At 42.4% G+C, this 23336-nt stretch overlaps 1 protein-coding gene across 2 annotated transcripts in view; it reads left to right on the top strand.

Moving 5' to 3' along the window:
* The window catches only part of HTT (huntingtin), a 165542-nt gene that overhangs the window by 66868 nt on the left and 75338 nt on the right, over window positions 1-23336 (top strand). For both annotated transcript variants that reach the window (XM_054486641.2, XM_063664445.1), the window contains 7 exons: window positions 1706-1826; window positions 4081-4157; window positions 5737-5888; window positions 6945-7147; window positions 13213-13339; window positions 15955-16082; window positions 19157-19267. In XM_054486641.2, coding sequence (XP_054342616.1) covers window positions 1706-1826; window positions 4081-4157; window positions 5737-5888; window positions 6945-7147; window positions 13213-13339; window positions 15955-16082; window positions 19157-19267 — 919 coding nt within the window. The remainder of the gene's footprint in view (window positions 1-1705; window positions 1827-4080; window positions 4158-5736; window positions 5889-6944; window positions 7148-13212; window positions 13340-15954; window positions 16083-19156; window positions 19268-23336) is intronic.

The raw sequence follows: 23336 nt of genomic DNA on the forward strand, positions 1-23336 counted from the left end.
GTTATTTAGGGTTATCCACTAGTTCAGTGATTTGCAAGATTATCATTCACATTTGTTGTGGAGCTTTTGAATATAGTGTCAAATGGCCACATATATCTCATACTTATCTGATTCTTAGGTGAGTGGGACAGAGTGCTTTAATGAAGCTATAATCTTCAGAATTCTAGCTTGCAAAGAAGATTGCAGAAGTGATAAGACTTGTGCTTTTTGTCTTTTAAATGTTATTTTAAAAATTGACTTTATATGATACTCTTTTTTTCTGCTGAGTAACAGTGTTTTACAAAACTTAGACTAAATGACTTCTAAGCTTAAATGATCACTTGATGCTTTTTTTCTGAATTAGGAACTCAGCTTATCAAATTTCAAAGTCATAATTCCTGAATAAATAACATCTTTTTTCATGTAAAGACTGCTTTAAAAAACACATGGAAGGCTGGGCACGGTGGCTCGCGCCTGTAATCCTAACACTTTGGGAGGCCCAGGCGAGCAGGTCGCCTGAGCTCAGGGGTTCAAGACCACCCTGGGCAACATGGCAAAACCCGCCTCTACTCAAATACAAAAAATTAGCCGGGCGTGGTGACAGGCACCCATAATCCCAGCTACTCGGGAGGCTGAGGGATGAGAATCACTTGAGCCCTGGAGGCAGAGGTTGCAGTGAGCCAAGATTGTGCCATTGCACTCCCAGCTTGGGCTACAGAGTGAGACTCTGTCTCAAAAAAAACACACACACAAAAAAACAAAAAAAAATATGGAAACATTTTTTTGGCCACGTTAGTATTTCCCCTTCAGATAATTTCCTTTGTTTAAACTCAGAACTGGCATTTTCTCTCTTTGAAAAGATTCAGGATAAATACTCCTTTAAGATAAGTAGAAGCAGTGAAAGAGTGTTTGATTATCAGGAATTTGATAAGCTTGGAATAAATTGTTGCTTCTTAATGTCATTTCAGAAGATGAATATTTATTAATAGATGCCAACTGAGATATCATTAAAATTGGTTACTAACTACTATGAAAAGTTTCCCTGTTCCAAACTTCAGCAGGCCTCTTGACAATTCAGCTGTGCTTAATTGGGTCTTGCGTGATAGATACAATGACCAATTGTGCAGCAGAGTGTGCTGCTTAGCTGCCTATTCTGTTAGCATTCATGTGTTAACTTAAAATCATAATCTCCTTAGTTTTGTTGAGTGTCTCTGTGGACAAGACACTGTGAGGGATACAAAATCAGATTGGCTTTATTCAAACCATTGGGGTGTTATAATTTGTTTTATTTTTTGCCTTTTTTCCACGTGTTCTAAAGGAATTAGAGTTTGTATATAACTATAATGGGGGATAGAAATGGACATGTGCCATGAAGGAAATGCAAAAAAGTGCCATGGGAGCTCAGAAGTGGAGAAAGGAATTTCTTTTTTCTTGGAAGCAGGGATAACTTCATGAAGCATTTATTTCAACTTAAAGAGATAGTAGGCAATGCTATAAGGGGAGTATGGCTGCAGCAAAAGTGTTCGGGGCGGACTGGGAGGAAGGGAGGGAATAAATTCAGCCATTATTATGGAATAATGATCACAATTTATTTTCAGCCCGTTTCACTTAAAAGTTGAGACTGCTTAACTTCTTTTAATCTTTAATCTTAAACTTTTAAATGCCATTTGATCTTTAAAAATATGTTTTAATAGTATATTTTAAGTCTCTATATTTTTCTTATTAGAATATATAGAGGCTATAACCTACTACCAAGCATAACAGATGTCACTATGGAAAATAACCTTTCAAGAGTTATTGCAGCAGTTTCTCATGAACTAATCACATCAACCACCAGAGCACTCACAGTAAGTTTCTTGATTGGTCTTAATGAAATTATAATAATTTTTGGTAGCTTGTATTGCCAGTTAGTTGTATGGTTATCTTAGTTGAGGTGCTTGTATTAGTGCTCTTACTTATCTATGGGGCTTGCTAAGAAATTGTGCTTCTGTGAAAAGAATCTTAGCTTACTCCAGGAATGTAAATAACTATTTTTTTTCTGATTATTTAAAGTAATACACTCCCAAAATAAAAAAATTCAGCCAATTTAGGAAGACATAAAAATTAAAATAAGCCAGGCATGGTGGCTCATGCCTGTAATCCCAGCACTTTGGGAGGCCAAGGTTGGGGGCTCACTTGAGGTCAGGAGTCGGATACCAGCCTGGCCAACGTGGTGAAACCCCATCTCTACTAAAAATACAAAAATTAGCTGGGTGTGGTGGCGGGCACCTGTAATCCCAGCTACTCAGGAGGCTGAGGCAGGAGAATCGCTTGAACCTGGGAGGTAGAGGTTGCAGTGAGCCAAGATCAAGCCACTGCACTCCAGCCTGTGCAATAGAGCGAGACTCTGTCTCAAAAAAAAAAAAAAAAAAAGAAAAAGTAAACTACTGTCACCTGCATTGGTAATGTATCAGAAGTTTAAAATGTCTAGACTATAATTAACTCAGTGACCTGGTAGTATATACTAAGGGAAAAATATTTATAATTTAGATTTTTACATTTTTATTTTTATTTAAAAAATTTTTTTTTTGAGATAGAGTTTTGCTCTTGTTGCCCAGGCTGGAGTGCAGTGGCATGATCTCAGCTCACCACAACCTCCACCTCCCGGGTTCAGGCAATTCTCCTGCCTCAGTCTCCCGAGTAGCTGGGATTACAGGCATGCGCCACCATGCCCGGCTAATTTTGTATTTTTAGTAGAGACAGGGTTTCTCCATGTTGGTCAGGGTGGTCTCAAACTCCCAACCTCAGGCGATCTGCCCGCCTCGGCCACCCAAAGTGCTGGGATTACAGGCGTGAGCCACCATGCCTGGTCTTACATTTTTATAATAATAATTTATGTTACTGACGTTAGAAAAGAACCATAATATCCAAGAATCCAAGAATAATTAAATTATGTACATATGCTAGTATATAGTGTGATGCTTTGGAGAATTTTTAACAATATGGAGATGTATAATCTGGATTGTAATATTGAGTGAAAAAAGGCAGAATACAAACCTGGTAGGGGGTATAGTCGGATTTCAGTTAAGAAAAATAATATTTCCATATATACATTTCTCACATTGGCAGATAATCACCAAGATAAATTTTGGGATTGTGGATCATTTTTTTCTTCTTTATATTTTTCAGATATTCTCAAATTTTCTAAAATGAGCAAGTATAACTTTTGTTATCAGAAAAAATAATATACAAAAGTAATGTTAATTTGCTGGTGACCAGGTTAAACCTTTTTATTTTTATTTTTTGAGATGGAATCTCACTGTGTTGCCCAGGTTGGAATGCAGTGGCGTGATCTTGGCTCACTGCAGCCTCTGCTTCCTGGGTTCAAATGATTCTCTGGTCCCAGCCTCCTGAGTGGCTGGAATTACAGGCACGCAGCACCACACCTGGCTAATTTTTGTATTTTTAGTAGAGGTAGGGTTTCACCAGGTTGATCAGGCTGGTCTCGAACTCCTGACCTTGTGATCCACCCACCTCGGCCTCCCAAAGTGCTGGGATTACAGGCGTGAGCCACTGCACCCAGCCAGACCTTTTTATTTTATTTGACAAAAGAAATACTTGCATGTTATAGAACACTAAATATTGTTTGGGCTGTCTGCAGTATGGTCTTCCCTTGATTTGTTCAAAATATCGTAAACTTTGCTTATTTATTTTTATTGTGGCCGACATGTGTCAGGCACTGTTGTAGGCTTGGGATGTAAAAACAGGATTCCTGCCCTTACGGTTTCTGCAGGCTGGTCAGGGAGATGATGTGATGAGCTGGAGCTCAGCTCCTAAGGATGTGCAGGGGCAGTTGAGAGGTGGAAGGGTGGGAGAGCATTCCAGTGTGTGGGCAGCACAGGAGCCTGTCTTCATTGGGATATAATTGCCTTTCTGATAACATGTGTTTGAGTTGTCTAAAGTAAGAAGTTGTACCATGGTGGGACAGATATCCTGTGGTTATCATACACAGATCTCAGTTTTCTTCTCATTGTTTGTACTTTTTATAAAGGGTAAAAAGAGATATAATTCAATAAACCTTTGTGGTGTTTGGGTGTGATTTTATTGTTTCTTTCTTCTCAGTTTGGATGCTGTGAAGCTTTGTGTCTTCTTTCCACTGCCTTCCCAGTTTGCATTTGGAGTTTAGGTTGGCACTGTGGGTATGTATTTTCCTCAGTATATATTAATAGTTGTCTACAACAGTATGATATAAACATAGTTATTAGGATGCCCTTTTTCTTTCTTTTTAAGTCTTTTATCAGTTTCGCTTTTTGGAAAAATATCTGATGGAATACTTGTTTCTGCTATATTAGTTGTGTGAGACTAGTGACAGGAGCTGTGGGAAATGAATGCCAAATGTTCTTAGGCATTTTTGGGAATTTCAGGGTGTGATCTTCAAGTGCATTTAAGGGAATTCTCATATGCTGGCAAAAGACTCTTCTCATTAGCTTGATTCTTTCCAGAATTATTTGCTGTGAATTAGAAGTTTAGGAACCTTTTTTCACTTAAATGTGACCTAGCATACGAAATGGTGATGATTTAGGAACTACTGTTATTACATTAACAGCTTTTATTTCAAAATGATTTTCTTCCAGTAGGTGGCCCTACTAGCATCTGGGAAATAATTTCAAGTCTTCTCCAGCATTCAGGAATAGGCTTTCATTTTGTGTATCAATTACTGAGAATGATTTTGGTGACTCACATCACATTTGAGAAGTAAACCTGCAGATTTCTTGTGTGTGTCAGCAAATGACCAACTGACATTTGCTTGAAGTGGATTACATTATCTGCTGTAGAATGATTGCTTTCCCGCCTTCCTCACATACAGACTGAGCAGCTATGGTTTCTAGTCATAGGTCTGGCACTAGACTTCACTTCTGGGCAACTTTGGCATTGGTGTAAAATGTATTAATTTAAAGGAAGTTAAAAATTTGTTCAAGTAAACATACAGTTCTAATACTTTTTACAATTTAAAATATAGATAGATTTAAATGATAAAAAAGAAAATATGGGTAGACACCATAATCCTCGTTTCTGCATCTGTTCACAAGGGGTTGATATTTATGAGTTCTATTCTCCATACCCATTGTATGTTCTCTTAATCCTCATTCAGCACCTTGGTAGTTTGACTTATACTGTCTTTTCAGCATCTTGGTAGTTTGACTTATACTGTCTTTTCTGGGGGATTGAGCCCTGGGTAGTCCTGCTTATTTGAGGTTGCAATTTGTCTTTCAGTAACTTTTACTACAAGATGTGGGGTATTAAAGGAAACCATTGGGGAACCAACATAATAATATCAGGAAAACTAACCATGTCAGACCTGCCCCATTGTGTATCAAGTACGCTATTTTTCCATAGTAATAAAGAGCTCACCCTAGCCAATTCTCTTTTATTTTGTGCCTGTTTACTCAATGGCATTAAGATGCCCAAATGTCTGGGTAGCTGTCTCATCTCCAGTTCAGCAGAACCATTGTCATATGCCCTAGTGGAAGCATTCCTTCACTGGACACTTAGGCCCCAATACTTTTATTCAGATCTACTACCTGATTTCATTTCTCAAATGATTTTTATGGATCTTTGATTTATAGGAAAGATGTTAGTTGATTAAAAATAAAACAATTTCTGAGCTGGTATAAAATGTATTGTGACATGCCTTCCTCTTGGAATTGCAAGAGAAAGGAAGACTGTTGCTTGCTTGAAAATTGTCTATAATTTGACTTTGTAAATGTCTGCTTCCAGAGTGCCTCCACTGAGTGCCTCAGATGAGTCTAGGAAGAGCTGTACCGTTGGGATGGCCACAATGATTCTGACCCTGCTCTCGTCAGCTTGGTTCCCATTGGATCTCTCAGCCCATCAAGATGCTTTGATTTTGGCCGGAAACTTGCTTGCAGGTACTGGTGCTGAGTTGAAACAGGGACTCCGGGACTTGGATTTTGATTTCCTTAGGGGGAATGGGGGTGGTGAGCATATGAGGGGAAAATACTATAAGGTCATTGCCAGTGATGGCTTGTCCCTTTAGTCAAATTTCAGATGTTACCTATATGCATAAACACGTGTAGTTGGCAGCTGTTCTGTGCTGAGTATTTTAAAGTAGCCTCTTCCCAATATAGCCCCTCAGTTAACTACAAGTAAACTCATTTTGAATTTCATTTTAGTGGGCTCCATATGCCAGTACTCCCTTGGGCACTGGGATGATAAGAAAGTATAATGTATGGACTTCATTCTCAAGTTGGTTTTAGATTAGAGGAGGATAAATGTAAACAAAAGTGCAGTGGTCACACAGAGTGGCCCTGATCACTCTCCTTGGGCAGATTTATGGGCTGGTAGGAAAGGGCACAACACGGAGAGAGTGTAGCACTTTGGCGATGATAATGGAGGATGTGGCCAGCAAGGAAGACGGAGTCCATTGAAATTGATTTTGGGAGAAGTTGCCAATCTCCATGAAAGAATTGGGACCTGTGCTGTTTGCTTCAGGGGGCTGTAGGAGAGTTTCGTGAAAGGGACTAAAAGATGAGTATTTTAATAAGATCATTCAGCCAACTTGAATGTGGGCTGGAGGAGAAGGTAGGGAGACTCAGGAGATTAATGTTGATGCTAAGGCAAGATAATGGCTTTGGGACTGTAGGGAAGACACTGATTGTAAGAGAATGAAGGAGGCAGAATTGCCAGGCCTGGTTCACCAGATGAACTTCGGTTGTGAAGACAAAGAAACCCGGGCTGACTTCACATCCTGGGCAGGTGTGTGGTGGTGACAGTCATGGAAATTGGGAACACAGATTTGTGGGGGAAACGTCAGTTTCAGTTTGAGTTTGGCTTATCAGTTGAATATCAGGCACAGATGTCTGGCCAACTCTCAACATAGGGTCTTAAATGACTTCAGTTCCCCAAGCAGTTTGTCTTTCCCATGCTATTGGGATGGAGAGGTAATGTCTATGCCCGTATCACAGCCAGTGCTCCCAAATCTCTGAGAAGTTCATGGGCCTCTGAAGAAGAAGCCAACCCAGCAGCCACCAAGCAAGAGGAGGTCTGGCCAGCCCTGGGGGACCGGGCCCTGGTGCCCATGGTGGAACAGCTCTTCTCCCACCTGCTGAAGGTGATTAACATTTGTGCCCACGTCCTGGATGACGTGGCTCCTGGACCCGCAATAAAGGTAATGTCCCACTTGGGTGCTGGATTCATACAGCCTTAATGACTGTGGGTTTCCAGACTACCTTTGTTTAGTAACCTGTCCCTTCTTTATTCTCTTTTTGCTTTAAATGAACAAAATTGCTCAGATTATGACACTAAATTTAACATCAAAATGTGACCATGTGGATGGGTGCAGTGGCTCATGCCTGTTATTCCAGCACTTTGGGAGACTGAGGCGGGTGGATCACTTGAGGCCAAGAGTTCGAGACCAGCCTGGCCAACATCAGGAAACCCCATCTCTACTAAAAATACAAAAATTAGATGGGTTGGGCTGGGCGCGGTGGCTCAAGCCTGTAATCCCAGCACTTTGGGAGGCCGAGGCGGGTGGATCACGAGGTCAGGAGATCAAGACCATCCTGGCTAACATGGTGAAACCCCGTCTCTACTAAAAATACAAAAAAATTAGCTGGGCGTGGTGGCGGGCGCCTGTAGTCCCAGCTGCTTGGGAGGCTGAGGTAGGAGAATGGCGTGAATCCGGGAGGCGGAGCTTGCAGTGAGCTGAGATCACGCCACTGCACTCCACCCTGGGTGACAGAGCGAGACTCCGTCTCAAAAAAAAAATTAGATGGGCGTGGTGACACGTGCCTGTAATCCCAGCTACTTGAGAGGCTGAGGCAAGAGAATTGCTTGAACCTGGGAGGCGGAGTTTGCAGTGAGTCTTGATTGTGCCGCTGCACTCCAGCCTGGATGACAGAGTCAGACTCTTTCCAAAAGAAGAAAAAAATGTGACCATGTGTTTTATAGCTCTTCTAGTATCATCAATCACTGTTATCCCTAAGAGGGAAATACCTAGCTTTAGTTTTAGGTTTCCAGCATTAGCCAAGAAAGCTCAGAATTGATGTTCCTGGCCAAGTACCTCATTGCTGTCTCCTTAAATCTTGGTTAATGGCTACTGTCCTGGCTAGCATAGTTATAGAGCATTTCCATGGTTGTAGAGTGTTCTGCCAATCTCAGGGACAGTTTTGCTTTTCTGTGAAGCAATAAAATCAACTTCAAAACAAATGTTAACTATTTGTACAATGGATTTGAGATAGACCAGATCACATACTTTTTTTTTTTTTTTTTTTTTTTTTTGAGACAGAGTTTCACTCTTGTTGCCTGGGCTGGAGTGCAATGGTGCGATCTCAGCTCACTGCAACTTCTGCCTCCTGGGTTCAAACGATTCTTCTGCCTCAGCCTCTCGAGTAGCTGGGATTACAGGCATGCACCACCACGCCCAGCTAATTTTTTTGTATTTTTAGTAGAGACGGGTTTCACCATGTTGGTCAGGTTGGTCTCAAACTCCTGACCTCAAGTGATCTACCCGCCTCGGCCTCCCAAAGTGTTGGGATTACGGACGTGAGCCACCATGCCCGGCCTAAGATAGACCAGTTCACTTACTGTTTATATCTGATTACTCTCTCTTTGTCTTGTCTTCTACCTGTAAAAATCTCCCCACTAACTTCCCATTCTCCTTTAGCTGCCATCAGTCTTCTCCCTTCTCTGCAAACATCTCTGGAGAGTCCCAGCCTCAGCCCACAGAGCTTCCCACTGCTCTGAGGTGGACGTTGTTTGCAAGGTTTCTTTGGCTCTCTTGGCCTGGACTCTGTGTACTACTTCAGCCATCCTTCCTTAACCCCTGCTGGTGGTTTCTGTTGCCACACTCCACAGCAGCGTTTCCCGCCCAGATCATGTCTTTACATCTCTGGGCACTGCTCTGGTTCTCCCTGCCTTTCCCTCTTTGTACCCTGCAGGCCGCTACCCCCATCTTGAGTGTCCTCTTCATTTGGCTTTCAGAGGGCCTCCTGGGTGTTCCCTGACCCACTTGCCACTCCCCAGTCACTGGGTTCAGTCCTTCCTGCCCACCAGCACATGCTTTCTAGGCTGTGTCCTAGGCCGTCTTCTCTCTTTGTAGTCTCTGGGCCAGTGATGTTCTAGAGAGTGGCAGAATTTTCTATAACCAGGGCAGTGCTCCATAGCTATGCCAGCCAAGACAGTAGCCACTAACCACATATAACTGTTGAGCCCTTGAAATGCAGCTAGTGTGACTGAAGAACTGAACCCCCGATTCGGTTTAATTTTCATTAAATTTAAATTTAAATAACCCTATGTGGGTAGTGGCTCCAGTATTGGGCAGGGGAGCCTGAGAGTCGGGGCTGTTCTCCTGTCTTCAGTGTCTAGGTGAGGGACCTCAGAGGACTTATCTCTGGAGCTGCAGTTCAGTGTAGCCAGCTGCCCCGTGACACTTACATATAGCTGATTTGTGGATATGTCAGACACGGTGTGATGAGCTCAGCTTTCTGTCCTCCTCCCCACATCTGCCCCTGCCCCATTTCCCCCACTTTTATCTTATCAAGCTAGAAACAGGTCACCATAACTCTTCATTTCCACTCACCAAGTCTTTTGTTTCCCCTACTAAATATTTTGCGAGAAGAAAGTGTGTACATTTGTATTCACATACATGTGCATGCACATATACATGGACATACGCAGGGGTCCCCAACCTCTGTTAAAAACCGGACTGCAGGCTGTGCACGGTGGCCCACGCCTGTAATTCCAGAGCTTTGGGAGGCCGAGGCCGGTGCATCACAAGGTCAGGAGATTGAGACCATTCCAGCTCACACGGTGAAACCCCGTCTCTACTAAAAATACAAAAAAAAAAATGAGCCAGGTGTGGTGGCAGGTGCCTGTAGTCCCAGCTACTTGGGAGGCTGATGCAGGAGAATGGCGTGAACCCGGGAGGTGGAGCTTGCACTGAGCCGAGACTGTGCCATTGCACTCCAGCCTGGGTGACAGAGCGAGACTCTGTCTCAAAAAAAAAAAAAAAAAACCGGGCTGCACAGGAAGAGGTGAGCAAGCATTACCACCTGAGCTCTATCTCCTCTCAGGCCAGTGGTGGCATTAGATTCTCATAGGAGCGTGTATGAGTTCATTCTCACACTGCTATAAAGACATACCTGAGACATATAAAGAAAAGAGGTTTAATTGACTCACAATTCTGCGGGCTGTACAGGCTTCTGTTTCTGGGAAGGCCTCAGGAAACTTGCAGTCATGGCAGAAGGTGAAGGGGAAGTAGGCATATCTTCACATGGCCCGCAGGAAAGAGAGAGAGAAGGAGGGAGAGAGGGAGAGAGAGAAAGATTGAGAGGGAGAGGCAGAGAGGAGGGAGAAAGGAGAGCGCCTGTAGGGGGAGTTGCTACACAAAGGAGCACTAGGGGGATGGTGCTCAACCATTAGAAACTACCCCCATGATCCAATCACCTCCCACCAGGCCCCACCTCCGACACCGGAGATTACAATTCAACATGAGATTTGGGTGGGGACACAGAGCCAAACCATATCAGAGCATGAACCCTATTGTGAACTGCACATTTGAGGGATCTAGGTTGCATGCTCCTTATGGGAATCTAATGCCTGATGATGATTTGAGGTGGAATAGTTTCATCCCAAAACCATCCCCCAGCAACCCCGGTTTGTGGAAAAATTGTCTTCCAGAGAACTGGACCCTGGTGCCAAAAAGTTTGGGGACCTCTGCACATATGCGTGCACCTGTACATGGACACATAATACATGTACATACGCATACTTTATGTTCTCTGCCACTTCTGGTCCAGATTGATATACTATCTCATTTGGATTACTGCACTAGCCTTTTGTTTTGGAAAGAGCATTTTTTTAAAAATTTAATTTAATTTTTTTGAGATAGGGTGTCACTCTGTTGCCCAGCTTGGAGTGCAGTGTCATGATCATAGCTCACTGCAGCCTCGATATCTCCCAGGCTCAAGTGATCCTTCTACCTCAGCCTCCTCAGTAGTTGGGACTACAGGTGTACCCACCATGCCCAGCTAATTTTTTGATTTTTTTTTCTTTTTTTTTGAGACAAGAGTCTCACTCTGTCGCCCGGCTGGAGAGGTTTGGCATGATCTCAGCTCACTGCAACTTCTGCCTCCCAGGTTCAAGTGATTCTCCTGCCTCAGCCTCCTGCCTCAGCCTCCCGAGTAGTTGGGATTACAGGCACCTGCCACCACACCCAGCTAACTTTTTGTATTTTTAGTAGAGACGGGGTTTTACCATGTTGGCCAGGCTGGTCTCAAACCTGTGACCTCGTGATTAGCCCGCCTCGGCCTCCCAAAGTGCTAGGATTACAGCCGTGAGCTACCGCTTCCAGCCAGGAAACAGCATTCTTGAGATAATTCATATAATTCACCCATTTAAAGTATATAATTCATTCTCTTTAGTATGCCCACAGAGTTGTACAGCCATCACCAGAATCAGTTTTAGAACCCACAAAGGAACTCTGTACCTTTTACCCAAAACCTCCCATGTCCCCAGCTGTAGGCAGCCACTAACCTGCCTTCTTGTCTGTGACTCTACGTCTCTGGACGTTACTGTGGATGGGCTCATAGAGTCAGTGAGCTTGTGACTGGTGCCTTCTACCAAGCAGGATTTTCAGTGTAGCAGCCTCTCTCTTTTTCTTTTTTTTTTTAATTGAGACGGAGCCTCTGCCTCCCGGGTTCAAGCGATTCTCCTGCCTCAGCCTCCCGAGTGGCTGGGACTACAGGCCCATGCACCCACGCCTGGCTAATTTTTTTTTTTAATAGAGATGGGGTTTCAACATGTTAGCCAGGGTGGTCTCGATCTCCTGACCTCATGATCCGCCTGCCTCGGCCTCCCAAAGTGCTGGGATTACAGGCGTGAGCCACTGCGCCCGGCTAACCTCTCATGTACTGTCTGCATTTCTTCCCTGATGCCTTCCAGTCCATGCACCCGATTGTAGCCACTCATCCTATTATGGTTTAAGGTGACTGTCTTAGTCAGCATGGGTTGCCATAACAAAATACCATAGCCTGGGTGGCTTCAACAACAGAATTTACTTCTCACAGTTCTGGAGGTTGGGAAGTCCAAGATCCAGGACTTTCGCCTTGCCCTCATGTGGTGAGGGGATGAGGGAGCTCTCTGGGGCCTCTTATATATGGATGCTAATCTCATTCATGAGGGGTCTGCCCTCATGACCCAGTCACCTCCCAAAGGCCCCACCTCCTAATACCATCACCCTGGTAATTAAGTTTCAGTGTATAAATTTGGGGGACTATAGCCATTGAAACCATAACAAGCACTTTTCTAAGATCAGGGAGTGAGTAAGTAGCAGAGCTAGGACCTCAGTTCCACATCTCAGTCATCTTGCCTTCACTCTGCCCCATGATGGCTGCCTCCTAGAGCATTGGGAGTCTCGACGTTCTATATTCTCTCATGTGTTGTGTATTGGAGAGAGTTGAGGCTTTATGAATACATCTGGATTTGTTAACTTCTAGCTTTGCTGGTAACCAGCTGTGACCTTGAATAAGTTACTTCATCTCTGAGCCTGTTTCCTCTTTTAGAAACAGGAGTTTAAAATGCTGCTTTGGGTCAGGCACGGTGGCTTATGCCTGTAATTCCAGCACTTTGGGAGGCTGAGATGGGAGGATCACTGGAGCTTGGAGTTCAAGACCAGCCTGGGCATCATAGTGTGAGATCCTGTCTCCTCAAGAAATTAAAAAATTAGCTAGGTGACTTGGCATGAGCCTGTGGTCCCATCTACTCTGGAGGCTGAGGTGGGAGGATTGCTTTGAGCCTAGGAGGTTGAGGCTACAATGAACTATGATTGCACCCCATCCTGGGTGATGAGTGAGACCCTGTCTCAAAAAAGAAAAAAAATGCTGCTTTGTACCCCTTTCATGTCATGGTGTCATGGCCAACATAGAATGCCCTGGTTGTTTACTGTAGGAGGGCATGGGCCTGGGGGCTCCCTGAGGGCTCCTTCCATCTTCAACTCGTTCTCTGTGCACCTGTTAGGAAGTTGTGGGCCAGTCCCTACCATGTATCATTGTGTGGGCAAAAGTAAATAAAATGTGTACAGTGTCTGAACTGTACATATCGGGGTCCAAGAACAAAATGAGTGACATGGGTTAGCTCTTTTTAATAAATGGTAAAACGAAATATTCTAATTTTCAGTTTTGTTATACTTCCATCACATGTTTTTGTTTTTTTGTTTTTGTTTTTCTATTTTAGGCAGCCTTGCCTTCTCTAACAAACCCCCCTTCTCTAAGTCCCATCCGACGAAAGGGGAAGGAGAAAGAACCAGGAGAACAAGCATCTGTACCATTGAGTCCCAAGAAAGGCAGTGAGGCCAGTGCAGGTAGGAAACAGTGTGGGGAAGGGAGGGACATGAGTGCAGCATCTGTCATGTAGAAACGTAGGATTTAAGTAACTTGGTGTTTTAGAGAAATATAATACACATCAGTAAAGTGAGAGAAAGTTTCTCCAGGTGCAGTTCAAGATATTAGAAACTAATGACTGATGTACACAGACCACCTTTTGGTCTGAAGCATCTCTAAGTGCCACCTGCTGACATGCAGCCCCTGCAGCCTCCAGGCTTCCAGCCCTAGCGCGGAGCCTCACTCTCCTGTGCTGCCCTGGCTGCAGGCAATGGCTGGAGAGGCCTCCTGATTTTCAGTAAGGGAAGTGGTGTAGATGCTTAGGAATACATGTAGTGAGTGAAAAAACTGATTCTGATATGTCAAAAATTCTGATTGGAAATGGAATGTTTACATTTGGAAGAGCTAAAGGAGGGATAAAGTGGGGATAAAGTCATCTGAGTTGGAGGAGCTTAAACCATTCACAAGTTTGGAGGACCTTTTTTTACCCACGAAAAGTGGGTAAAAAACAGAAGGGGCTAGGATTTAGGTGTGACTGCAGTTTATCGAATGCCCATCCATACTGCTCTCGGTGGGCAGTGGCAGGGGCAGGAGAGGAGCCTGGCAAAGCATGAAGTGACTTCTGCTGCCTCTGCTATTTGGGCCACTTGGCCGCCTGTCTGTACAGTCTGTCTCATGCTGTCTCTCAGCACCCAGGGGCCAGTGATGGTTCTCCCATTTGTTTTGTGTATATAGTGTTTATATCAAGGCTATTTATTTATTTATTTATTTTATTTATTTTTTTGAGACAGAGTCTCGCTCTGTCGCCCAGGCTGGAGTGCAGTGACGCGATCTCAGCTCAGTGCAAGCTCCGCCTCCTGGGTTCAAGCAATTCTCCTGCCTCAGCCTCCTGAGTAGCTGGGACTACAGGCGCGCACCACCACACCTGGCTAATTTTTTGTATTTTTTTTTTAGTGGAGACGGGGTTTCACCGTGTTGGCCAGGATGGTCTTGATCTCCTGACCTCATGATCTGCCCACCTCAGCCTCTCAAAGTGCTGGGAATACAGGCATGAGCCACTGCACCCGGCCTATTTATTTAGTTTTAATTGACAAAATTGTATATATCTATAATATACAACATGACGTTTGAAATGTGTATACATTGGCCAGGCGTGGTGGCTCATGCCTGTAATCCCAGCACTTTGGGAGGCCAAGGTGGGCGGATCATGAGGTTGGGAGTTCAAGACCAAACTGGCCAGCATGGTGAAATCCCGTCTCTACTAAAAATACCAAAAAAAGCCGGGCATGGTGGCACGCGCCAGTAGTCCCAGCTACTTGAGAGGCTGAGGCAGGAGAATTGCTTGAATCCGGCAGGTGGAGGTTGCAGTGAGCTGAGTTCATGCCACTGCACTCCAGCCTGGGCGACAGAGCGAGACTCCGTCTCAAAAAAAAAAAAAGAAGAAATACATATGCATTGTGGAATGGCTAATTAACCTGTGCATCACCTCACATATCATTGTTTTGTGGTGAGAACACTTAAAATCTACTCTTTCAGTGATTTTCTTGCATATGGTACATTGCTGTTAACTGCAGTCACCATGCTATACAGTAGATCTCTTGAACTCATTCCTCCTGTCTATAAATGAAATTTTGTATCCTTGACCAACACATTCAAGGTTTTTTTTGAGACAGAGTCTTCTTCACCCAGGCTGGAGTACAATGGTTTGATCCCATCTCACTGCAACCTCCGCCTCCCAGGTTCAAGCAATTCTCCTGCCTCAGCCTCCTGAGTAGCTGGGATTACAGGCACATGCTACTGCACCCGGCTAATTTTTGTATTTTTAGTAGAGGTGGAGTTTCACCATGTTGGCCAGGCTGGTCTCGAACTCCTGACCTCAAGTGATCCACCTGCCTTGGCCTCCCAAAGTGCTGGGATTACAGGTGTAAGCCGCTGCACCCAGCCTAAAGCCTTTTGAAAGATGCTCTTTTCTAAGGATTGACTGTAGTACAGGAGGAAGATTGACCTGTTGAAAAGCCTCAGCCTTTACAAGTGTAAAATTATCAGTATATGACTATTATCTTTCTGATGAATTAAATAAACTAAGGACTCCAAGTCAAAAGTCTTCAAATTGAAGTAGAATAGTTGTATATAGTGCTTGGCACTTTAATATTTAGTATCGGTTTAATGATAATGTTTGTGCCTTTACTGTCTTTAAAACATTTTTACATCATCCCTGTTTGATTACTTGGTGTGCTCATGAAGTTGTTGGCCACTAAGGAATCTTAGGCTCAGAGAGGTTCTGGAATTGGCCAGTGGTCCTTGAATCAGCTGCTCCTATGATTCTCTAACTGATTTCTCACAAAGCAAACAAGCAACCACAACAAAACAACTGTGCACACCGCTCTTCTTATTTTGTTATTTAAAAAGTACTTACGCTCTACTTATGTTTGTTAGTCAATTTCTTATTACTTCTAGTTAATCAAAAGGTCAGAGGAAATATTTGAATATTTTCATACTAGAATACTTTAAAAAATCATGATTTCCAGTAATCTCTTTAAAACTTGGCAAGTTATTTTGATCTAAAAGTTTATCTTTTGTGTGCATATTTTTAAAGCTTCTAGACAATCTGATACCTCGGGTCCTGTTACAACAAGTAAATCCTCATCACTGGGGAGTTTCTATCATCTTCCTTCATACCTCAAACTGCATGATGTCCTGAAAGCTACACACGCTAACTACAAGGTATGGGCCTCTGCATCTTTTGAAAATATGTATGCACACATACTTATGTCTAATGGATAATTGATGTTTTTCTTATGATTTGTAGGATGTGTAAGCACTTTGAGATACGAGTTACAATTAGTTTTTTCAAGTTTGTTTTTCTTTCAGCTTTGTTTATGATAGCTTCTATCATACAGGTATTTTGGATTTTCATATTGTTTGTACTCACAGCTAAGATTAATTACAGTGACAGAGCTAGGATGTGCAGCCAGGTTATAGGGGGACGTGGCCCTGGTGGAGTCTGGAGGGATCCATATACAGGCTTCCTTCCCTCCCGTGAGGCTCACACAAAAATACAGCAACATGCCTGTGCTGCAGGTACCCTCTGCCTAACATGAGCCACAATTCCAGACTCACAGAAGAAAAGCAGGCGTTCAGCATAAACCATGTGTTTCATATAGTCTGGGCATGGTGAGCCACTTGTTATCAGCTAGGGAAAGTTTATGTCAGCGTAAGGAACTGTTCACCAGATACCCCCAAGAGCCAGCCTTTCTGTCTAGGGATGTTTTAGTTTTTTATTTCATTTTTTTTTAACTTTAAAATTTTCTATTCATCTGCAATTTGTTAGATATGAAGTATGCGTCTAATTTAATTTTTGTTTTTGGTTGTCCCCAATACTGTTTACAGAAGAATTTTTCTGCACTAATTGGCTTGAGTTACTTACATTCTCATAGTTCTCTAGTTTCAGTAGTTTCATTTATTATTTTGTTATATCAATCTGTCTGCTCATCTATTAGAAGCATCCTTTTTTTTTTTTTCTTTTTTAGACAGAGTCTTGCTCTGTCCCCAGGTTGGAGTGCAGTGGTGCAACCATGCCTACCTGCAGTCTCAACCTCCAGGGCTCAAGTGATCCTCCCACCTCAGCTCCTGAGTACCTGGGACTACGGGCATGTACTACCCAGCTAATTTTTACATTTTTTGTAGAGACAGGGTCTCCCTAAGTTGCCTCGGCTGGCCTCAAGCTCCTGGCTTAAGTAATCCTCCCTCCTTGGACTCCCAAAGTGTTGGGATTACAGGCGTGAGCAACTGCACCCAGCTAGAAGTATACTTCTTAATTATTGTAGCTTCATGGTACTTATGAGGGGATCAGTTCCCTTGTTGTTCTTTAGAATTTTCTGGATATTCTTCTTTATTCATTTTGGGATGTGAACAATAGAATCAACTTCTACTTGTAGATTAATTTAGGGAGAACTTATACCTCAGATGTTAAGTCACCCTGACCAGAATGTGGGATGCTTTCCTATTTGTTCAGAACTTTTAAAATTACCTCAGAAGCACATGAAATTTAAAGGATTTATAAAAAACTTTAAAGATTATTTCACATAGCTCTTGCACATTTCTTGATAAATGAATCTTCAGGTAGTCCTCTGTTTTTGATACTAATAGTTACTTCTCATGGGTTTTTTTTTCCCTGAAAATCATTTATCAAACGTATGTGGCTTCTTTTCTGAAGGATGTTTGATAATTTTGGAAGATAAAAAAGTCTTCATATTTTACAAGGTTTGGAGTCTCTCTAAGCTGCATGGTTCTCATGTCAGCTCCCAAAGCAGAAGATGGCATGTTGAAAAATGCCATAGAGAAGATACTTCTTTTCCACCTGTTTTCAACTCATATCATCTTGAATTTCAGGGCATCTTTGTATGCTCCTAGTGCTTGCTGTCTGTTTATTATTTTCCTTCCTGAATACCCTGAACTCCAGCATGTTCTGCTGTAATTCAGGCCTCGCTGGCATCTTGGACTCCTGTTTCCTTTGCTCTGTCATCCCCGTGGTCAGCTCCTGCTGTGCAGCTTCTCAGCTGAAGTGTTTGGAGTGCCTGGCGTGTCTTGCTGGATCTGTGAGCATTGCCTCTGGTTTCCTTAGTTCCTTCTGCTGAGTTGCTCAGCGTCTCCACTCCCCATTTCTTGTGTGGCCCTTCCTGCTCTCCTCTGATTCCTTTTGTCTTCCCTGGTTTCTTGCTTTGGTTTCGAGTCTCCACAGAACTTTTGCAGCTCTTCTGAAAACCTGGAGGCTTTTTCATCTTAATTCTCATCTCATGACCTCTTTTCCCTTCTTTGAGAGCTAGACCTTCCCATGGTGAGCTTCTCTTTCCAGAGTTCCACGCCTTCTTTCCCTCCCACTTACCTGTTGTCCTGGAGAGGTCACATTGCTGTGCACATTGGAGGACAACCCTTTCTTCCCTGGGCTCTTCATCTCACATGACATCACCACATCACTTCGTCCCTTGGACCCTCAGTGGTGTCACTGCTGGATTTTTCTTTCCTTTGGCTGGCCTTAGGGCACACCCAGGTTGACTAGCGTAGTTATGGTATTTAGATCCACTCACATTTTCAGTTTCTGTGTCTGTCTCTTGCCTGCTTCTGACTTTGCCCAGAGAAAGCTTCTCTTTCACAAGGGTTCTTAGATTTATGTTCACTGAGCGCCTTCTTTTCTGAAGCAATGTTTTACCAATATTTATTTTCCTAGTCAGTCTCGCCTTACCTTTCTTGTTATACATGTCTTTGGTCCTGACCCATTCTCTGAGTCTGTAAAATAGAATTGCTGTATAATTTAATTACATGAAATCCTTTAGAATCTTAACACATCTTACACCTGATTTAATATTTTATTGCATCCAAATTGAACCAACCCTATGTGAATTTGACAGTGATTTCTCCCAGGGATCCTAATGTGTAAGGAATAGGACTTCGTATTTTCTATTTTTTGATATACCACATACCAGATACTGATTATGATGGACATTTAACCCTTTTTTTCTCATTATGAAAGAAAGTTAGGAATTATTTCTTCCAGTAGCGCCAGTGTAACCTGAAAGCCTTTGAAAGAGTAGTTTTTGTATAGCTATCTGAAAGGAATTTCTTTCCAAGATATTTTCCCAGTGCTGACAACAAACATGCAGACACACCCTGCAAGGTGAATGTACGGTGCCGCACGGTGGAGGCATCTGCCGCAGCCGTCGATGTTTGTGTCTTTGGTTGTACATTATGAGATCGTGACAGGGCCAGTAACCATGTGTTCTCTCCTTCACCTTCCCAAGGTCACCTTGGATCTTCAGAACAGCACGGAAAAGTTTGGAGGGTTTCTCCGCTCAGCCTTGGATGTTCTTTCTCAGATACTAGAGCTGGCCACACTGCAGGACATTGGGAAGGTTTGTGTCTTGTTTTTTCTGCTTGGGTTGTGGCTGGCACACTTGATGTGTGTCCTCTGGGCTGAGTTCATCTAGGATGGAGCCCGGTTCTCCAGGGTGCCTCCGGGAGACTCCTCCCTGCCCCACGTGCTTGCGTCACAGGACCCGAGTCTGACTCTGCCTTAGCCATGAAGTTTAGGGGGAAGGTTCTATTTGTATTCTATTTTTGTCTGTTATCATGTATTAGCTTAGACCCAGTTTAGTTTAGAAAATTAGTGGGTTTCAAAATGTGTTTGTAGAGTCCTTTATTTCTTAATTTGACCTTTTCAAGTGGAAAGGGGCAAAACAGACGGGTGAGGGGGCGGGGCGGGAGGTGTGACTTGCTCTTTTGTGCCTGAGGAAGTAACAGAGCTGGGGTTGACAGTCATATTCTCTGACAGAGATAGTCTCTGACTTATCTCACAGAAAGTCAGTGGCAGAGCCTGAGTAAAAAGTCTCATAGATTTTCTTTTTCTTTTTTTTGGTGGTTAATTTCAGTTTTATTTTTATTTATTTATTTATTTATTTATTTATTTATTATACTTTTAAGTTCTGGGTTACAAGTGCAGAACGTGCAGTTTTGTTACATAGGTATACGTGTGCCGTGATGGCTTGCTGCACCCATTAACCCGTCACCTACATTAGGTATTTCTCCTAATGTTATCCCTCCCCTAGTCCCCTCACTCCCCACAGGCCCGGTGTGTGATGTTCTCCTCCCTGTGTCCATGTGTTCTCATTGTTCAATTCCCACTTATGAGTGAGAACATGCAGTGTTTGGTTTTCTGATCTTGTAATAGTTTGCTAAGAATGATGGTTTCCAGCTTCATCCATGTCCCTGCAAAGGACATGAACTCATCCTTTTTTATGGCTGTATAGTATTCCATGGTGTATATGTGCCACATTTTCTTAATCCAGTCTATCATTGATGGACATTTGGGTTGGTTCCAAGTCTTTGCTATTGTGACTAGTGCCACAATAAACATACGTGTGCATGTGTCTTTATCGTAGAATGATTTATAATCCTTTGGGTATATGCCCAGTAATGGGACAGCTGGGTCAAATGGTATTTCTAGTTCTAGACCTTTGAGGAATTGCCACACTGTCTTCCACAATGGTTGAACTAATTTACACTCCCACCAACAGTGTAAAAGTGTTCCTATTTTTCCACAACCTCTCCAGCATCTGTTGTTTCATGACTTTTTAATGATTGCCATTCTAACTGGCATGAGATGGTATCTCATTGTGATTTTGATTTGCATTTCTCTAATGACCAATGGTGATGAGCATTTTTTCATATGTCTGTTGGCTGCATAAATGTCTTCTTTTGCGAAGTGTCTGTTCATATCCTTTGTCCATTTTTTGTTGGAGTTGTTTGCTTTTTTTTCGTAAATTTGTTTAAGTTCTTTGTAGATTCTGGATATTAGCCCTTTGTCAGATGGATAGATTGCAAAAATTTTATCCCATTCTGTAGGTTGCCTACTCACTCTGATGATAGTTTCTTTTGCTGTGCAGAAGTTCTTTAGTTTAATTAGATCCCATTTGTCAATTTTGGCTTTTGTTGCCATTGCTTTTGGTGTTTTAGACATGAAGTCTTTGCCTATGCCTATGTCCTGAATGTTATTGCCCAGGTTTTCTTCTAGACTTTTTATGGTCCTAGGTCTTATGTTTAAGTCTTTGATCCATCTTGAGTTGATTTTCGTATAAGGTGTAAGGAAGGGGTCCAGTTTCAGTTTTCTGCATGTGGCTAGCCAGTTTTCCCAACACCATTTATTAAATAGGGAATCTTTTCCCCATTGCTTATGTGTGTCAGGTTTGTCAAAGATCAGATGATTGTAGATGTGTGGTGTTATTTCTGAGGCCTCTGTTCTGTTCCATTGGTCTATATATCTGTTTTGGTACCAGTACCATGCTGTTTTGGTTACTGTAGCCTTGTAGTATAGTTTGAAGTCAGGTAGTGTGATGCCTCCAGCTTTGTTCTTCTAGCCCAGGATTGTCTTGGCTATGCAGGCTCTTTTTTGGTTCCATATGAAGTTTAAAATAGTTTTTTCCAATTCTGTGAAGAAAGTCAGTGGTAGCTTGATGGGGATAGCATTGAATCTATAAATGACTTTGGGCAGTAAGGCCATTTTCACGATATTGATTCTTCCTATCCACAAACATGGAATGTTTTTCCATTTGTTTGTGTCCTTGAGCAGTGGTTTGTAGTTCTTATTTCCTTGAGCAGTGGTTTGTAGTTCTCTTTGAAGAGGTCCTTCACATACCTTGTAAGCTGTATTCCTAGGTATTTCATTCCCTTAGTAGCATTTGTGAATGGGAGTTCACTCATGATTTGGCTCTCTGTTTGTCTGTTATTGGTGTATAGGAATGCTTGTGATTTTTGCACATTGATTTTGTATCCTGAGACTTTGCTGAAGTTGCTTATCAGCTTAAGGAGATTTTGAGCTGAAACAATAGAGTTTTCTAAATATACAATCATGTCATCTGCAAACAGAGACAATTTGACTTCCTCTCTTCCTATTTGAATACCCTTTATTGCTTTCTCTTGCCTGATTGCCCTGGCCAGAACTTCCAATACTATGTTGAATAGGAGTGGTGAGAGAGGGCATCCTTGTCTTGTGCTGGTTTTCGAAGGGAATGCTTCCAGTTTTTGCCCATTCAGTATGATATTAGCTGTGGGTTTGTCATAAATAGCTCTTACAATGTTGAGATACGTTCCATTGATACCTAGTTTATTGAGAGTTTTTAGCATGAAAGGCTGTTGAATTTTGTCAAAGGCCTTTTCTGCATCTATTGAGATAATCATATGGTTTTTGTTGTTGGTTCTTTTTATGTGATGGATTACGTTTATTGATTTGCGTATGTTGAACCAGTCTTGCATTCCAGGGATGAAGCTGACTTGATTGTGGTGGGTAAGCCTTTTGATGTGCTGCTGGATTCAGTTTGCCAGTATTTTATTGAGGATTTTCACATCGATGTTCATCAGGGATATTGGCCTAAAATTGTCTTTTTTGGTTGTGTCTCTGCCAGGCTTCGGTATCAGGATGATGCTGGCCTCATAAAATGAGTTAGGGAGGGTTCTCTCCTTTTCTATTGATTGGAATAGTTTCAGAAGGAATGGTACCAGCTCCTCTTTGTACCTCTGGTAGAATTCGGCTGTGAATCCATCCTGGACTTTTTTTGGTTAGTAGGCTATTAACTGTTGCCTCAATTTTAGAACCTGTTATTGGTCTATTCAGAGATTCAGCTTTTTCCTGGTTTAGTCTTGGGAGGGTGTATGTGTCCAGGAATTTATCCATTTCTTCTAGATTTTCTAGTTTATTTGGGTAGAGATGTTTATAGTATTCTCTGATGGTAGTTTGTATTTCTGTGGGATTGGTGGTGATATCCCCTTTATCATTTTTTATTGAGTCTATTTGATTCTTCTCTCTTTTCTTGTTTATTAGTCTTGCTAGTGGTCTACCTATTTTATTGATCTTTTCAAACAGTCAGCTCCTGGATTCATTGATTTTTTTTGTAGGGTTTTTTTGTGTCTCTATTTCCTTCAGTTCTGCTCTGATCTTAGTTATTTTTTGTCTTCTGCTAGCTTTTGAATGTGTTTGCTCTTGCTTCTCTAGTTCTTTTAATTGTGATGTTAGGGTGTCGATTTTAGATCTTTCCTGCTTTCTCTTGTGGCATTTGGTGCTATAAATTTCCCTCTACACACTGCTTTAAATGTGTCCCAGAGATTCTGGTACGTTGTGTCTTTGTTGTCATTGGTTTCAAAGAAAATTTTTATTTCTGCCTTCATTTCGTTATTTACCCAGTAGTCATTCAAGAGCAGGTTGTTCCGTTTCCATGTAGTTGTGTGGTTTTGAGTGAGATTCTCAATCCTGCATTCTAATTTGATTGCACTGTGGTCTGAGAGACAGTTTATTATGACTTCTGTTCTTTTACATTTGCTGAGGAGTGTTTTACTTCCAACTATGTGGTCAATTTTAGAATACGTGCGATGTGGTGCTGAGAAGAATGTATATTCTGTTGTATATTCTGTTGTATATTCTGTTGTATATTC

This window comes from Pongo pygmaeus, chromosome 3, assembly GCF_028885625.2.
Source record: "Pongo pygmaeus isolate AG05252 chromosome 3, NHGRI_mPonPyg2-v2.0_pri, whole genome shotgun sequence".
Taxonomy (NCBI): Eukaryota; Metazoa; Chordata; class Mammalia; order Primates; family Hominidae; genus Pongo; species Pongo pygmaeus.